We start from the raw sequence: 17991 nt of genomic DNA, 5'->3' as shown, positions 1-17991 counted from the left end.
TACTGGTGGTATGGTCATTGACTAGTAATTAAAAAATTCTCAGTCCTGGGTTCAAACCTCTCCACTGCTTAAACCTTGAGTGAAAATCATCAACAATGACAGCCAAAGACTTCAGGCATAAGAAGTCACCCTTCATCTGCCAATGGCTTTGTCAAGCCAGGGTTCTCTCTTGCCCTGGGGTTAGGAAACAGCCCCCAAAAGGCAGAAGAATCAGCAGTTATTAACAGTGAGGATGCAGAAGGCGATGGAAACCACTGAATTAAAGACACATAATGTGTATCCACATGACATTGTGGCCCATAATTGAGAAAGTGTCATGGTGATCTCTCAGTTGGCAAAAGATTCTGGACTATCAGGGCAAGTCCCCCATTCAGATCTCCAGCAGGGGACTACCAAAAGGGAGGTAGCCATGAGAAAAAGTTTGAGTAATCAATGAAAGGGTAATGTTCTGTGAGTCAGGGTGTGGAATGTCAAAGTTTGAATGTGGTAGGGAAGCTAGAAAACTTGAAAAGAGAAATGTTGCAACTTAATCAAGATATAGTGAAGTGGAATGGAAAGAAGACAAGGAAGTGTGAAGAAGAGGAATACAGAAGTACTAAGGAATGAAGAGATAATGCTTGAAGTTCTCAGAGGCTGTAGATACTGTGATAATGAATAGCTCAGTAAGCAGTTCAGCTGAAGAGGAATGTACTTCTCTGAAATGAGCAATCTCAGATGTTGGAAAGAAAAACATGGTACAAGGAAGATAACTCTGAAGAAATCATGGATAACAGAAGAAATACTTCAGTTAATTGACGAAAGACAGAAGTACAAAAATGTACAGGGAAATTCAGGAATAAAGCTATACAAGTCAGTTAGAAATGAAATAAACAGGAAGTGCAGGAAGCCAAGGCAAAATGTCTGCATGAAAAATGTGAAGAAATCGAAAAAGAAGGACTGACTATGCATATAGAAAAATCAAAAGAACCTTCTGTGAAATTAAAAGCACGGACAGGTACATCAAGAGTGCAGTGGATATTCCGCTGTTAAATACAGATGAGAGAGTGGAAGGTGGAAACAGTATAATGAAATCCTCTATGTGGGGGAGGACTTGTCTGATATGATAGAAGAAGAAATGGTAGTCAATAGGGAAAAGATTGGGAATCCAGTATTAGAATTAGGATTTAAAAGATCTTTGGATGATTAAGATAAAATATGGCTGAACGAATAGATAACATTCCATCAGAATTTCTAAAGTTGTTGGGGGAATTGGCAACAAAATGACTATTCGCCTTGGTGTGTAGACTGTATAAGACTGGAGATATACCATCAGACTTATGACAAAACATCATCAACACAGTTATGAAGACAGCAAGAGGTGACAAGTGTGATAATTTTTGCACAATTAGCTTAACAGCTCATGCATTCAAGTTGCTGCCGTGAATGAAGAACGTAAAATGGTGCAAGAAGTTAAAAATTCTGAGAAAAATAGGGGTAAGCTATAAGGAAAGATGGGTAATATATATATACAATGTGTACAAGAACCAAGAAGAACTGACAGAGAAAGAAATAAGCAGAGGAGCAGAGCATAAGCATTCTGGAAGAGTGTCAGAAACCTGATATGGAGCAAGGATATCCCTCAATATATTAAAAACAAAGATTCCAAGACTTACCAAGCGGGAAAGTGCCAGTAGACAGGCACAATAAAATAACACACAAACACACACACACAAAATTTCGAGCTTTCGCAACCGGCGGCTGCTTCGTCAGGAAAGAGGGAAGGAAAAGGAAACATGAAAAGATGTGGGTTTTAAGGGAGAGGGTAAGGAGTCATTCCAATCCCGGGAGTGGAAAGACTCACCCTAGGGGGAAGAAAGGCTAGGTATATACTCGCACAAACACACACAAACATATCCATCCATACATACACAGACACAAGCAGACATAAAATATTTTTTATATATTTTATGTCTGCTTGTGTCTGTGTATGTATGGATGGATATGTGTGTGTGTGTGTGTGTGTGTGTGTGTGTGTGTGTGCGCGCGCGCGCGCGCGCGCGATTATATACCTATCCTTTCTTCCCCCTAAGGTGAGTCTTTCCGTTCCCAGGATTGGAATGACTCCTTACCCTCTCCATTAAAACCCACATCCTTTCATCTTTCCTTTTCCTTCCCTATTTCCTGACAAAGCAGCCGCCGGTTGTGAAAGCTCGAAATTTTGTGTGTGTGTGTTTGTGTGTTATTTTATTGTGCCTGTCTACCAGCGCTTTCCCGCTTGGTAAGTCTTGGAATCTTTGTTTTTAATATGTTTTTCCCATGTGGAAGTTTCTTTTTATATATCAAATGAAAGAGAGAGAAGTAAAATACAAGCTAGTCATATGCAATTCTTGAGAAACAGTACTGAAGTGTCTGACAAACAGGATAAGGACTGAGAGGGTCAGGGAATTAAAGGAGAACCATTACAGGATAGGACAGAGGAATCAAGACTTAGATGGTATGGACATGTCAAATGAATGTAGGAGGAGAGGATACTCAGAAAGATATACAAGATGAAAGAGAAGGGATAAAGACCAGGAAGAAAGCCAAGAGCCAAGCAGCTGAAAGGAGTGAAGGACTGTGCATGAAAGAAATGAAAAGACTGGATGAAAGTGGAGGCACAGAGTTGGAGGGAAGACAGAAGATGATGTAGAGGCCTATTTGCCAAACAGACTTGGTAAGCAGCTGGGAACTGCACAGTATGATGATGATGATGATCAACAGCTGTAAATTAAGGAACATATAGTCAAGTAATCTATAATACCCATTAAGAAGAAACTGAATCTGGGGATAACATTTGTTATTACTAAATATTTTATTTCAGTCAGTATTCAAGTTGATGGGTTTACACTATTCCAGACCACCTTTTATGAGTACTACTTCTGTGACTTTAGAAATAATGAGTAGGTGATGATCAAATCTGGTTGTGCGAATGCCACAGTATTCATTCTCTCTATGAAGTCAAAGGTCTCACTAGCAAAAGAAATTGGAGAGCAGCGGATAAAACTGATATTTCCATTTAAGGCATAAGTGATGCAAGCTTTATCTCTCAGTGCATAAAATGGTGCCCTAGTTCTACAGATACTTTTCTGGAAGCTTATCACAGCTACATGAATGTAACAAGATTTCTTCTCTTCAGCACCAGTGAGTACCCATATGCACCTTGAAGTACTTTTACAGAGTTTGACAGTCTTATTTCAGTTGTCTGCTTCTACTGTTTTCTTTTTCCCAATTTACTCTATGTACTTTAACTGGTGGACATCATTTCTTGTTAGTGAAAGTGATCGATACCTTGAAACATTCATTGACATGTAAACCACCATTTCTGCTATAATGTAGATTGTTACTGTTTTAATATTTTCCTACTTCTTTTAACATAATTCCTTTTCCGTTGTGTAACTTATTACCTGAATATCTCAGTTTATTGAAGTAACTTGAATCCCTCATTCTTCTAATTGACTCTTGCTTGACTCTTAACATTGAATGTATAGCCTTGTATTGCTAAAGCAATAAGTGCTGAGTCATCGATGGGCACATGCAAATGTGTGTGTCTCAATGATTCTGCTTTTCAGTGAGTGGCCTCCTTTACTTCAAAAGTATTTACATTATACCAGAGCTTTCCTACAACATTTAAAGCAGTAAGTGTGTTTAATGACCAGATCCCACTGAAACTGGAGCCCAGGAAGTTCAAGACACCATTTGGACATGGTCAGTGCTAAAACTTGAGTACTGCAATAATTAAAAATCAAATATTTAATAACTCAACTTGATACTGTCTCCAACTTTGTGTGTATTTTCCCTTTATACAGTAAGCCTATGCACGCATTTGGCTATCTTTGTGAGGAGCATATTTATAATTTTGCCTCCATTTGTAGGGTACACAAGTAAAATTTTATACTCAAATCCTGTACAATGTCCATTGTAGATACTTATTAGAACTGAAGAAATTTTAGAAAGATGGTATCTGCATTCACTGAAAGAAACAGAAGTTCTTGAGAGTTTCTAAGTGAACATTAGGCAATGAAAGACAGAAACAGGGGAAAGGAATACTGTAGAAAATGAATGGGCTACTTCAAGAGATGAACTAGTTCATGAGCAGAGGATCAAATAGGCAAAATGACAAGACCTGGAAATAATCCTTGGATGCCACACAAGATACTGAATTTCAGTGATGAAAGGTGGAAAAAATGTTAAAATGCAGCAGATGAAGTGTGCAAAAGTGAATACAGGCATCAAAAAATGAAACTGATAGAAAGTGCAAAATGGGTATGCATGTTACAAGGTTGTTTAAGCATGCATGACAAGTGAAAAGATAGATGGCACCTACAAGAAAAAATTAAAGAGCTCAAATGGCAAGCCACTAGTAAGAAAAGAGGGGGAAGCTTAAAGATTGATGGATTATATAGATGGGATATGCAAGACAGTTTCATAGAAAAGAAAGAGAAACTAGAAGAAGAGAAGATGGGGACATGATACTGCGAAAAGAATTTGACAGAGCTATAAATGATTTAAGACAAAACAAGGTCACGGTAACAAATGACATTCCATCTGAATTATTGATATTCTTGGGAGAGCTAGCCACAAAAGAATTACTCCACCTAGTGTGCAATACAAGCAAAATACCTTCAGACTTCAACAGTAACACAATAATTCTTGTTCCAAAAAGAAGGTAGGGGGTGACTGGTGTGAATATTACAAAACTATCAGTTTAATAAGTCATTGTTGCAAAATACTGCCATGAATTATTTACAGAACAATAGAAAAGCTGGTAGAAGCTAACCTTGGGGAAGATCAGTTTGGGTTCCACAGAAATGTAAGAACACGCCAAATCTACATTCATCACATTTGTAGATTTAAAGAAAGCTTTTGACAATGTTGACTGGAATACATCATTTGAAATTCTGAAGGTAGGAGCGATAAAATAAAGAGAGAGAAAGGTTATTTACTGCCTGTACAGAAACTAGATTGCAGTTAGCAGAACTGAAGGACAGGGAAGCAAAGCAGTAGTTGATAAGTGAATGAAACAGTGTGGAAGACAGTCTCATTCCTGTCTCAACTACTGTGTCCCTTACATTCCGTGTCCTTGTAGCTTATTTCTAATGTTAGTCAATCTGTCCATTGAGCAAGCAGTAAAGGAAACCAGGGAGAAATTTGGAGAGGGATTTATTGTTCAGGGAGAAGAAATAAAAACTTTGAACAATGGAAACTCCAGGTTGGAGTATCAGCAACAGGATAGATTGCTACTAATCATAAAGATGACCTGCTGAGTTGTCAAGGGTAGTGGTTATATGTGCTTGAGGTTTGCTTGCCTGTGTGAATATGTGTGTGTTGTCTTTGCTGAAGAAGGCTTTGGCTGGCATCTATAATTTTTTCATTGTGTCTGCCTGCAGCTCAATGGGTCATCTCTGCAGTGAGAAGCAATCTATTTTATTCCTAATTTTGTAGATAAAACTTTGAGGTTTTTGATGACATTCTAATTCTGTCAGAGACAGCAAAGTTCTTGGAGGAGCAGCTGAATGGAATGGGTAGTCCTGAAAAGAGATTATGGACGAACATCAAAAAGAATCAAACAAGGCAATGGAATATAGTCAAATTAAATCAGGCAATTTTGAGGCAATTAGATTTTGAAATGAGAAAGTAAAAATAGGAGATTGGGAGCAAAATAACATGATTGCCAAACTACAGATGCCAAAGTACAGGTGGTATAGTACACAGACTGGGAATAGCAAGAAAAACATTTCTTAAAAAAGGAATGTTTATTAACATATAAAATTTAAATTATTAGGAAGTCTATCCTAAAGATATGTGGTTAAATTATAGCCTTATGCAGAACTGAAACATGGACAATAAACAGTTTAGACAAGAAAAGAATAGAATCTTTGGAAATGTGTTGCTACACATGAATACTGTAGCTTAGGTGAGTAAACTGAATAACTACTGAATCAAATTGGGGACAAATAAATTTGCAGCACTATCTTACTGAAAAAAGATTTTTTAAGACACATTTGGAAGAAACAAGGTATTGTCAGTTTAGTAATGGAGGGATTTATGGAAAAGGTGAGGAGGTTGAGAGAGATCAAGATTGAAATACAGTAAGCAGATTCAAATGTATGTAGGCTGCAATAGTTAGTAGAGATGAACAGGCTTGCAGAGGATAGATTAGTGTGGAGAGCTTCTTAATACCATTCTTACCAAGTGAGGTGGTACAGTGGTTAGCACACTGGACTCTCGTTTGGGAGAACGATGGATCAAACCTGCTTCCAGCCATCCTGATTTAGGTTTTACATGATTTCCCTAAATCGCTTCAAGTAAATGCCAGGATGGTTCCTGTGAAAGGGCATGGCCAACATCGTTCTCCATCCTTTCCTAATCTGATGGGACTGATGACCTTGCTCTTTGGTCCCCTTCCACTGAATGAACCAACCAACACCATTCTTTGGACTCAAGACTACAACAACGTGGTGGTCTGATCTGCCAGATATTTGGCCAGTCATGTAACATTCATAATGAGTCTCAAGTTGGGGTGATAATAAGAGGTTATGTCTGTGTCTGAATTGCTTATTTTATTGACACATCTGTCAGACTTTTTTATGACTGACAAAGAATGACCACATCTCTAGCAAATAAAATAATTTACAGGATACGCCAATTGGTGAGTAGTGTTTTCATGTTATCTATTTATTTATTTGGTTAATAAAAGACTGATTGATTCATATTTAGAGTCATTTTACACACTGAATCACTCTACACATCCACATGGCTTCATCATAATGATGTTTAATGCTTACACGGTATGTTGGTGAAGTTTCCTTACATTAGGAATGTTTGCTGCTTAAACCAGTTGTTAAGTTGCTCCACAGATAACTATTAAAAGATTTGAGGCTATAGAAACACGCAAGTCATTGAATTGGTTCTCCCCTATGTCTAAATATGTCATGGCAAGTATCATTCAGTGCATTCCAAACAATGCAGCTGAAATGTGTCAGAGCACTGTAACATATAAACTGTGTTTCCTCTTGTCTGCTGGGCACATCCTGCAGCAGGCCTCTCATATGTTATAAATAAAGTCTTTATAGAAATCACTTTTAAAACATTCTGGGATAACACATAGACCTGACAATCTTCTAAATTCCAGCCCTTTCCTTTGATCTTCAATTGCTGCTGGCATATAGCTATAATTGAATCACGAGGATTTTTATTCACCCACAAATGTTTGTTGGAAAAATATGCTATTCAAAATATTGTTTCATATGCAAATAAGACTGAAGACATTAGCAATGGTTCAACAGATAAAGCAATAAACCATCTACAAAAGTTCTCCCATTGTTAGTGATTGGCAACTGAAAGTCTCTGCACTCACTGAACATGATGCAGTTACTTGAACTGCACATGATATTTCCTTCATGTGCTGACATCTAGATCTCCTTTGATATCTTGCAGAATGCAGTCGTCCCAGTCAGCCATATGAGCAAAACTTGGTCTACCTTGATCCACAATTTGTGGTACTATGGATCCCATCTTACTGACATAGAAATAAACAACAGCAAGGATTCATTGGTTTGGCTGTCTTCTCTCTGGAATTCATTTAGTAGAGCCTCACAGTTTCATTCGAATTATCATTTGCATGACCGTACATAACAATCAGATCTCTCTGCTTGTGAAATGTAAACATGTCCTGCCATGATTAAATGACAACTCACTATTGCTATTAAAATATTCAAGGCAGTCTTATGCCAGATGCACATGAATTTCAAAAGTATACTTCTCTCTATAGCATCAAATTGTCATTAATGTTACAGTGAGTGCATGAAAAGATTGACTTATATTGACAATATCACCTTATCATCTAAGAAAATAGATTTCAGTTATTGGCTGGAACTTCAACTTTTGGTTTTTACCTCAAAGCACATTGAACATTAACTTTCAACACAATTAAAAAATTAATGATTTTTCCCACATGTTAATGCATACTTTGATTCTTGAACACTTGGAGTGTTAAGTGATTGAAAGATACCTTTTCGCTGGAACTAGTTTGTGGGAAGACTGGCAGAGAAATGTGTGCAGTTCAGTGTCCAATACGATAAGTACATACACAACTCATGGCAAGATACATAACAAAAGTAATCATCCTCAGATTCTCCAAATATTAAACAGCACCACTGAAACAAATGGCAGAGCAAATTGACACTAGAAGGCAATCAACATCTCAATAATGCAGTTTTTGTCACCACTTTCCCATCCAGATGTACTTTTTCTCTAAATAACTTCTGCCAAATGCCAGCATAGTTCCTTAAACAAAGTGGTGTCTGACTTTCTTATCCATTGTATATAGACCACATAATATTTTGAAATATCTTTTCTGAGAGATTCTACATTATTTCACTTCATAGATTATGAGAGAATTTTAGTACACTGACATGCCATGTATAAAACAGCATATCTTGAAGAGAGAAATGTTATCAACAGAAGAATAATTGAAATACTTTGGTCATGAGCATGTTTATAATTACTTTTCTGAATCTGTAGTACCTCAACTAACAGTCTTAACAACAGATGGAGACACCGAAAAAGAAAACAAAGTTGTAACAACTCTTCAAGGATACCCAGAATCAAAAATCATCTCCTTAGCTAAAGATCAGTAATAAAATCACAAGCACTCAACATAGCAAGGAACACTGCAACACTCAAAACAATAAAAATAAAGTCAGAGCAAGGATAAAAAGAAAACTCTTCAAAAATTGTGTGGCAGAAAATAATGTGAAGTGTCAACTACATATGAAGAAATAATGAAGATCTCTGTAGAAAAATCGTAGAACTCTCAAATGCAAACTGGAGAATTAAAGCCATTTTATTTGAGTACCTGATAGATTAGGACTGCAAATCTTTTCAATATTTTAGTTTTTTTTTAAAAAAAAGAGAAAGGACTCGATCAATAAAACAGACAGAAATTCAGGGCCAGGACCAATAACTTTACGAGTTTCTAAAAACTGGGAACCGTAATACTAAAAAGAAAAGTGATGAATGAATAAAGACAAATCATAAATGCTCATTAGGTTATGCACATCTGACTGAGTTTAGCGAAGAAGACTAATGAATTACTTTCACCTCAAGCATAGAATACAACATTTTATTTTAGATGCATATTATTGCCAATAACTGAGTGCCAGAATGATATACAAACAGTTATTTGACAAATTTAGGTTAAAGAGTCAGGAAATAATACATAAATGATGTCAACCAACTTTCATTGTTTCTCCTTATTCTCCCTCAAACACCAGAATTTCTGTGTGACTTAATGCAAATTGATTAAAATGTACTTGAAAAGCTAATGATTTGGAGGAGTAACACATACAGCTGCAGGTCTGACCTCTATTTTCAAACATGATTGCATCATTGAGGTAGTGTAGAGGGTGACACAAAAGTAGCAAGAATTTCTTTTTTGCTGATAGATGGGTTTAACTATGCATTCTGATGCCAAACTGTTTTGGGTCTGTTGACCAAATATTGTATGTGTAGAAATTTCAGTTGGGTCAAAGTTCTTGTATATGCTGTCTTATGTATTAGCTAGTTTTTGTTTCACTTCTTCTTTGTCCTCGATACTTCCCTTTTAGTTACTTTTTTTGAACAAAACGAATCACTTGCATCCATACCTAGTATAAACTGTTTGAAACTCAGTGATGAGTGATCATTATCATGGTTACAGTGATGAAGTAAAACCTTTGACCACAATATAGGCAGTTTCTTTAGAGGAGCCTCATACAGCCATTTTAGTACTTGAATAAAGTGCTGATGATTTAACTGTTATATCTTTGTAGATCAAATTCATGCTAGAGTGTTCACTTCAGTCATGAAAATTAAGATGGCTTGTATTGGCTTAAATGTCATTTTGTTTCAAGGGCCTCAACAGAACACTATGTCTCATCACCTGTATCAACTTTTGATTAATACCTTATGCTAACTGTTTGTTCTATCACATCTGCCACTGAAAAATTACTGAACATGTGAAAGAGCATTGTTGAAAACAAGCTCTCTGACCTTATTGACGTGTCTGCATGGAGAGCATTTGGCCAACTGACTTAAATCAGTGAGTAGTAGAGCCACCTAGATGGAGATCCTGTCTCCAGAACCTCTCCATCCACTGTTATTTTTTGGCTCAACTACGTATATGTATTTAGAATGTTAGGTTTATGATTCCTGATTGTCCAACTGTGAATGTTGCTTGTTGAAATGCATCCAAAATGGCCACAAAGTTTCAGTGATCCCAAACAGGTGTTTCAGAATCCTACAGCTGAGAGATATGTTTGTTGTATCTGTTCCAATATTATTCTTGTCCACTGATATGTTTAACCTTTCTGCCGAATGGCTACAGTAATCGTATGATTATCAGTGGATTGTTGATGTATACTTCTGTTTCATATTTCAGTACCATCGCATCCCAATGTGCAAAACAGTGTATTATCTCTATTTGGAAATAACCAAGGTAGATGAAGTTTTTGCATTATTGTGAAACTGAAACACACACATTACATGTGCTTCATTATAAGAATGAGACCACGTACCATACATAGTACTATACTGCTTTCCAGAGCAAAAAATAACTCAAAAAGGTCACTGTGTCTCATAGATTGTATATCAAATAGGATGAACTTGATTGAAAGTTTAGAACATGTGGTATGGCTTAAACGAAATAGTTCAAGAGAAAGATTTTGTATTTGAGCCTAGAACATATTAGGAATAAAGAGCTGGTTGTCTCAGTTTGATATAGCACAACTAATTTTCATATGGGCATCAACACAGTACATAAACTAGTAAATGATGGTGCAACTGAATGGTGCCTATGAGGTCTACAGGAAGTGAAAGCTATTCTCCTTGAAAAGTGGTACCCAGTTCAGCAAGGATTGAGGTAGGAGTACTGTGAGCACCAAAATTCTTCTGAAAAGAATTCCAGACATGATCTATAAAATTCTGGTTGTGAGACCATATTTTGGAAAATTTTGTCCTGTTGAAGATGTTTACCCTGTAATTGGCTCTCAGTTCCCTCCCCCCCCCCCCCCCCCCCCCCAACATACACAAACACACATCTATTTAAGCATGTTTTATGGACAATAATAGGTTCCAGCATCATGTCAAATTGAAAGATGGTGGCTGTCACTTTGAGGAGCAGGTCTCGATTTGTGAGCAGTCCAGTTAGCATCTTAAAGTGCCTGTTACAAATACTCTCCCCCCTTTGCTAGGTGATAAGCTGTAAATATGTGATTAGTCACCTCACATACATACCACCTTCAAAAAGCTTTCTGATTTCAGTGCTCTATTATATTACTGTTATGGTGTCTACAGCAAAGGAACACTAAATGCAATAGAGCTACAGTCCTGTTTACTTGAGGGCATGATATAAAATATCTTTAATTGGTACCTATCACAGACCTTTTCTGTCTGAACCTTCTGGAGTCCAAACCTAAATGAGAATTTGTTGTCATCATTTTTGAACAGCAAATATTTATCTACCTTTACATTTGTTGCACTTGCATTCGAACTGTTAATGGCCCCCTTCCATTGTATCAAGTAAATAATGGTTCAAGGGAATTTGATTAAGAACCATTACCATGTTAACACCATACTTACATTTTCGACCAGTTGATTTTCTTGGCTTATTGCTGCTTTTGTGATTTTTCTCTAATTTTAGAAAGCAAGATTTGTGAACACGTTTACTGTAGTCATTATCTCTGTAGTGCCAAAATGACTTGAGTTGATGAAATTTGTTGGCTGTACATGCAGCTGTCATGGTGAAGAAAATAATTTGACAGTAATGTTGGGATTCCATTTCTCTCTTATTGTAAATGCACTTTATCAAAACTGCGTGAAGGAATAGCTACAGTTGAATCCTAGGCACCATCTATAACTCCTCATATTTAGTCTGCTAGTGTGCAGCATGATGTACAAAATTTTCATTTGTTGGTAATGTGTAACAGCACGACAAGCAGACATTACTCCCAAACAGTTACAGAAAATGTGAATGTCTTTCTGCCCTGCTATATTTGTAACTAGCCACAGAGTTTTATCATTGTGAAATTTTTGTTGCAGGTCACGTGGAGGTTGTGGACATGAAAGTTACTGTTTGCCGGGATGCAGTGAAGGGGAAATGTGTTCGCCCACTGTGTAAATATTATCACATCCCTATTCCACTGCCCCCGGCTAATGAGATGGTGCAACTGGAGGATCAAGGACATACAACTACATCTGATAATGTCCTTCCATCAAATCGCATACTTTCTCAACAAGTATTTGCGTTTAATTCCTAGTTTACACTAATATGATGATATTTGTTACATGATTTGTAGAGTGTTTTGTTTACTTATCAAAGAAATCAACTTGTTTATTACAATGTTTATATCATTATAATTATTGTAACAATTATAAAGTCATAAAATGACAAAGAATATCTTGATGCATAACGTTAATTTTGCATTATATAGTTCTAACATGACAGGTTGCCGAGGCATTGTGAATGTGGAGTGTGCAGATACACAGTGGGCAGCCGATGGAAGAGGCCTGTCCTTCTGTAGGAGCGCTCAAGTCCACAAGATACACTGAGAGGGAAGGTTTTTATACTCACTGTCCTAGTTTCTTTTTGTATTACATAAATAATTCCCTTCTAAAGGGGTGGTTAACGAAAATATTGTTTTGTATCGTTCCCTGTATAGAATAGTAGTTTAACAAATGTGCTCCTAGGTCTTGAAGTAACTAGTGGGGAAGCTTAAGGCCTGAGAGTCTCCCACTGAGTGTGAAAGTTGGACATAAATATATTATTATCAGTGGGAGAACAAAAGAAGAAATGAAGGTGTAAGTGAGATAGACGGGGATTATCAGCACTGGCAGGTTACAGACTGAGTCACCACATTTCAATTAATCTGAATGAAATATACAGATAAAATATAATTTTATTGTTTATTAGATTACAATGTATTTGATTGTATGACTTGGCAGGAAACCTAAATAATGCAAACATCAACATACTGACTTTATAAAATGTTTTGATATTTATTTGTAATAATTTGTGTAAGATCTGTATAAGTAATTTTTCATTAAAATATGATATAAAAGACTGTCTAAAGTCACTGCCACAGTGTTGCTTTATTTGTCATGTGTCTGTACTATTCTCTATTGTTATATCCTGCCAGGACATACGTGCAGATGAAAAGAAAAAAAAAATCAGTCATTGGTTCTAGTCAAATGAGTGATTGTAACTCAGTCTCTAACTGGTGTTCTGTCCTTAGAGGCTGTGACAAAAACATATTTGGATATTTACCTTAAATTGTACATAGTGCAAACAGGACCAAAGAGCCTCGCAAGAATGAATGTATGTAATCTGGAGGTCTTCTTTGCACTAAATCTTTACTGTACTCCGTGATATCTCTCAGATGAAAGAAGTGCCACATTTTTTAAAACTGAAGTAAATGTTCCTGTACAGCATTTAAGAATCAGAGTTACATCAGGGCGAAAGATTTTTCCTTCATAGCAGGCTCAATAGTGTGTTGTTTTGGTTGGATTCTGTCGGTAAACAGTCAAGTTGCCCAATGTCAGTGAATTGGTATTTGGTATTAAAGGGCAAGATGTTACTGTATATATGTAAAATCTTTTACAGTCACATACCTTGTTGAAACAGAAATGTGATAATGAAGTATTTGAGATAATAATAAATTCTCTTTAGTGGATGAAACTCTTCTGTCATCTTGTTTTTATATTAATTATGTTGTTTGTAGTAGCCTTCAGTATTACAAACTGATCCTCATCACAAATCATCCACATCTTATAAACATATAGGCCACAGATCTGGTGTTGTTGTACAAGGGAATGTTCTATGTATATATATGTATATGTGCAAGAATACACGAACTAACGTTAATAATGAACAATTTTTGAGAAATGATTGTTGCTTTTATTACGGAGTTAGAAGTAGTGACTAATGAAAATTTAGGCCATGTTGTTGAAGTGAGTCTTTCCCTTTAATACCAAGGTTTAGAAGAGTGAGCTTCCAAAATTGACTGTAGTCAAGGGTCTAGGCAGCATTTTTACTGAACAGTTCCGGCAGAGCAGGGTTAGCTTGAGTCGCTGCTTGCTAGCTTCTAGATGTTACCATAATAATGGCTTTGATCACTTGTTTTAATCCCAGTCACAAATGCGTAAGATAAAGGACACAATGGAAAACTGAGCATTGCTAGCTTGTTGTCCGCAGGTTGTATTTCCCAGATTCAGACAGTTGTTGTCGTGCACCTGGGACTCGAGAGCATTCTGCTACTCCTTAATTCAAACCTCACTGTGGCTTACTGGGAAACAAAGCACTTCCATTCTTGCTACCCATTACCTTTAAATAAATTCCCATATTCCACATAGACACTAAACAAACAAAGTGCCACAGATTAGATTCCCATGGCTCCATTCACAGATGTTGTAAGATTTTTTATCATATAGAGTTTATGCTGTAGTTATACATTAGTAATGTAATAAAATAAAATGTAATGTGATAAAGGTAGATAATGTATTCCCTCAGTAATTATTTATGTAGGTAAGAGTACTTGTGTATTCATTCAAGAATGGACATGCTTTGTTTAAAGCAATATATACCCTTGCATTTTTACATAGCATGTAACCTATTACTTGAGTGTGAAGATGTAGTTTTAGCTTTCTTTCTGTATGCTTAGATCCAATAACTGACCCAGCCACAAATAAAATATTTAGTTTGGCTGCGAAAAAGCTCTCGTGGGTATATGTAGATCAGAATTCCACACAGAGCTTTATATGGATTATTCCTTGTATAATGCAGTGCATGCGCGCATTCGTTCACATGTGTGTGTGTAGACTGCTTTTCAGGACAGAGAATGATTCATTGTAATGTTCTAGAGATCTCATAGCTATTCAAAACTACACTTCCTAGGCTATCAGTATATTCAGTACATTTAGAGATATATTTTAATGTGCATGTTGTTCCACTGGAAAGTGACAGATGTAATATACATACTTTGTGTACCATTATATAGATTAAAAATATAAATTTTTATCATAATTATTTTGGCTCATATATAATATATATAAATATATATATGTTACACGTATAAAGGAAATTATAAAATAATGTAACTGTCTTCAATTTCCAGTGGATTCAAATAGAAGGGATCTTTTCAATGTCATGTTAAACTTGCTCATCATTCATTTACACCTCAAGATTAAGCCTAAAAAATGTATCTATTAATTTCATAAATTTTAAGATTGGACACAGTACACATTCAGACAAACTTAATATCAAGCCAGTTTTCACATATGCATAGCTTTTACTTGCATGCCTTACTTTAATTCTGAAAAGATTCCTTTTTGTTTGAAATACAAAAATTTATAATGTCCATTCACCACTAGGGCTCAGAAGTCCACTGTTACAAGCATAGATGATACAAGCTTAGGTTAAACACATCCTACAGAGGGGAAAGGAGGACTGTACACCATAATTTGTACATACCGAAAATGTAGAGAGTAAGTTTTCTCTTTAATTTTGGTAAAGATTTAGCTTTCATCAGGCTTTTTGGCAACCCTGCAAGCAGCTTGATTAGGTCATGCATTATTTACTTTAACTATCCCAGGCTCAGCTAACAAACACTGAATCTAAGGAAACCATCATAATGTAAATTGTATGTTTATGCACTAAAAACAACAATGAACATGTAAATAATTATATATGAGGCATCATACAATTTCTTTATGTTGCACCTTGGACAGTTGTATTTGTGTTTGAACATTACTAGCAAAAGCATAATTCCCCCCTTGACTATAAGAAATCAAGGCCTGTTTCCCACTCTTTCACTTGTCTTGTAGGCTGATTGTCTTTGAGTCCAGTGTACTGTATCTAGTTGAATCTATTTTTGAAGATCAAAGAAGATTTAAAACATGGGTCACTTTTGGGAAAAGTGGATCTCATATAGGATGTGACAGTGACTCATTATTTTTTGATTTCATCCATCATTTTGTGATATTTTTAGTATGGTTGTTATTTAAGTATCACTATAATCATTAATTGTACCTTGTTGTGTTATTGTTAGATTATACAATTTATATTACAGTATTTAGAAATGAGGAGAAAATGGACAGTAAAAGAAATATTTTATTTTTTGAAATTACTCAGATGTTCACGTAATGTCATTAAAAATAGGTGAGAAGTTTGAGTGTTGACTCTCATTCCATACCTGATTTTCTCCTTATTACTGAATAACATGTATAACAATTAGGTGTTGCAATGTGTATAACACATATGCACCTATTCTCTGTGGAAGTTAATATCTGCAATGAGTGGATAGAATATTGATCACACCAAAGTTCCAAAATGTGATTATTTTTTAAAAAATGGTTATTTATACAAAGAATATGTCTTTCAAGATATTTTGCATGTGAAATATGGATAGACTGAACATTTAATTTGTTGTACTGATTGTGCCAAAGAATCAGCATTGAACACTCGTGGCATGAAGTGGGAAGTGAACTGCTTTTTTTCATATTAGTACATAGAAATATTTGTGTGTAGTTTTCTTTAAATATTCTTTAAAGCATACAGCACATGGGCAGAAATTATAGGAAAAAAGGAGACACTTTCGGCATAATGAATACAACAAATGTTTCAGATTGCTCAGATTTAAGTATATTTTAAGGAAGTGGAAACTTGTGTTTGATGACACACAACTATTGTACTAAATTTGTAAATTCCTCTTAATATTAGAGGGGTCATACCACAGTCTGAGGTATAATGCATTCCTGCCATAAAACACACTGGAACTCATTTTAACAATTTTCACAAACTTTTGACTGACCTACATTTAACCTACATCAAAAATATCTTGAAAGAATTTTAAGTCGGTTTTTGTGAAGACATCTCTGACCCCATTATACTTTTTGTTAATGTTGATAATAGTAATAGTTTCAATTGAGAAATGATCAGTTTTTTCTGTGCCAATCTTACATTCCACATCAAATTATGATGATAATTGTAACATTATATATTGTTCTCATTATGTCTTTGTTCACTTAAATTAATATTTAATCTTTATTGTTATTCATGAGTTGTCTTCACATATTACTGAATAGGTAAACACAGTCTAACCCCATGAAATGAGGCAGATATTACTCCTTCAGATGCATGATCGGGTATAAACCACTTTCATCTAAACACACATGTAACTGTGATGGAAGTGACAAAAGTAAATATAAAGTATCCCTATTCCCCATTTTCTGAATACAGTAGTTAATAAATAATAAAGAGAACCATTGCATTTTTATTTCATTATATTTAAGACCACTACTTTCCTTCTATTGAGATTTTATTAATTGTGCCTCTTCATGATCACTTTCTTTTATTAGTAAGTTTACCTGAAGAAATAAAACTTTCCACCAGAAAATAGTACCAACTAGCATGTTAGCGTGATTTTGTCCTGCAACCATTTGAAATGGAATTATCACCAGACATATGTTTTTGTATGACACAGCGTGATTTTCGGTAATATACATCCAACATTTCATTGTCTTGTCTTCATATTTTAAAGCAGCAGGTTAGATCAATTTAATTTGGATTCATGTACTTGGAAACCCTTCAAGGATGCAGAATGGGACAGTTTATTCATTACCAGGAAGAAGCCTACTTCTGTACAGTATTCTAAGATACAATTTTGACTAGTGTTCATCTATGTACATTGTTAATTATGATAAATACTTCTGCTATCTTTATTGTAAAAGTTCTGTGATTGTCACAGTAATGGGTACTATCTTCTCATATGATGAAAAACTTTTATAAATGTAACTATTATGGTCAGGCACTATTCTGTGCTGATGATGGTTCCTAGATTGGGATCTGTCAAAAGAGAAAGGGGCTAAGTGCAAAAGGTTGCAACAGGGGAAGCCATGTGAATGTACATTTAAGACACATTATGCATCAATTTGTCAGTA

General features: G+C 35.6%; 1 protein-coding gene across 1 annotated transcript in view; it reads left to right on the top strand.

Moving 5' to 3' along the window:
- LOC126325899 (protein muscleblind-like) overlaps positions 1-17313 on the top strand; it is a 576348-nt gene extending 559035 nt beyond the window's left edge. Inside the window, exon 12 of the mRNA XM_049995462.1 lies at positions 12097-17313. Coding sequence (XP_049851419.1) covers positions 12097-12314 — 218 coding nt within the window. The 3' untranslated portion in view covers positions 12315-17313. The remainder of the gene's footprint in view (positions 1-12096) is intronic.
- Positions 17314-17991: the final 678 nt, after the last annotated feature.

Source organism: Schistocerca gregaria, chromosome 2 (genome assembly GCF_023897955.1).
Source record: "Schistocerca gregaria isolate iqSchGreg1 chromosome 2, iqSchGreg1.2, whole genome shotgun sequence".
Lineage (NCBI taxonomy): Eukaryota > Metazoa > Arthropoda > Insecta > Orthoptera > Acrididae > Schistocerca > Schistocerca gregaria.
The sequence above is the reverse complement of the archived record's forward strand: the minus strand, read 5'-3'. Positions and strand labels throughout refer to the sequence as shown.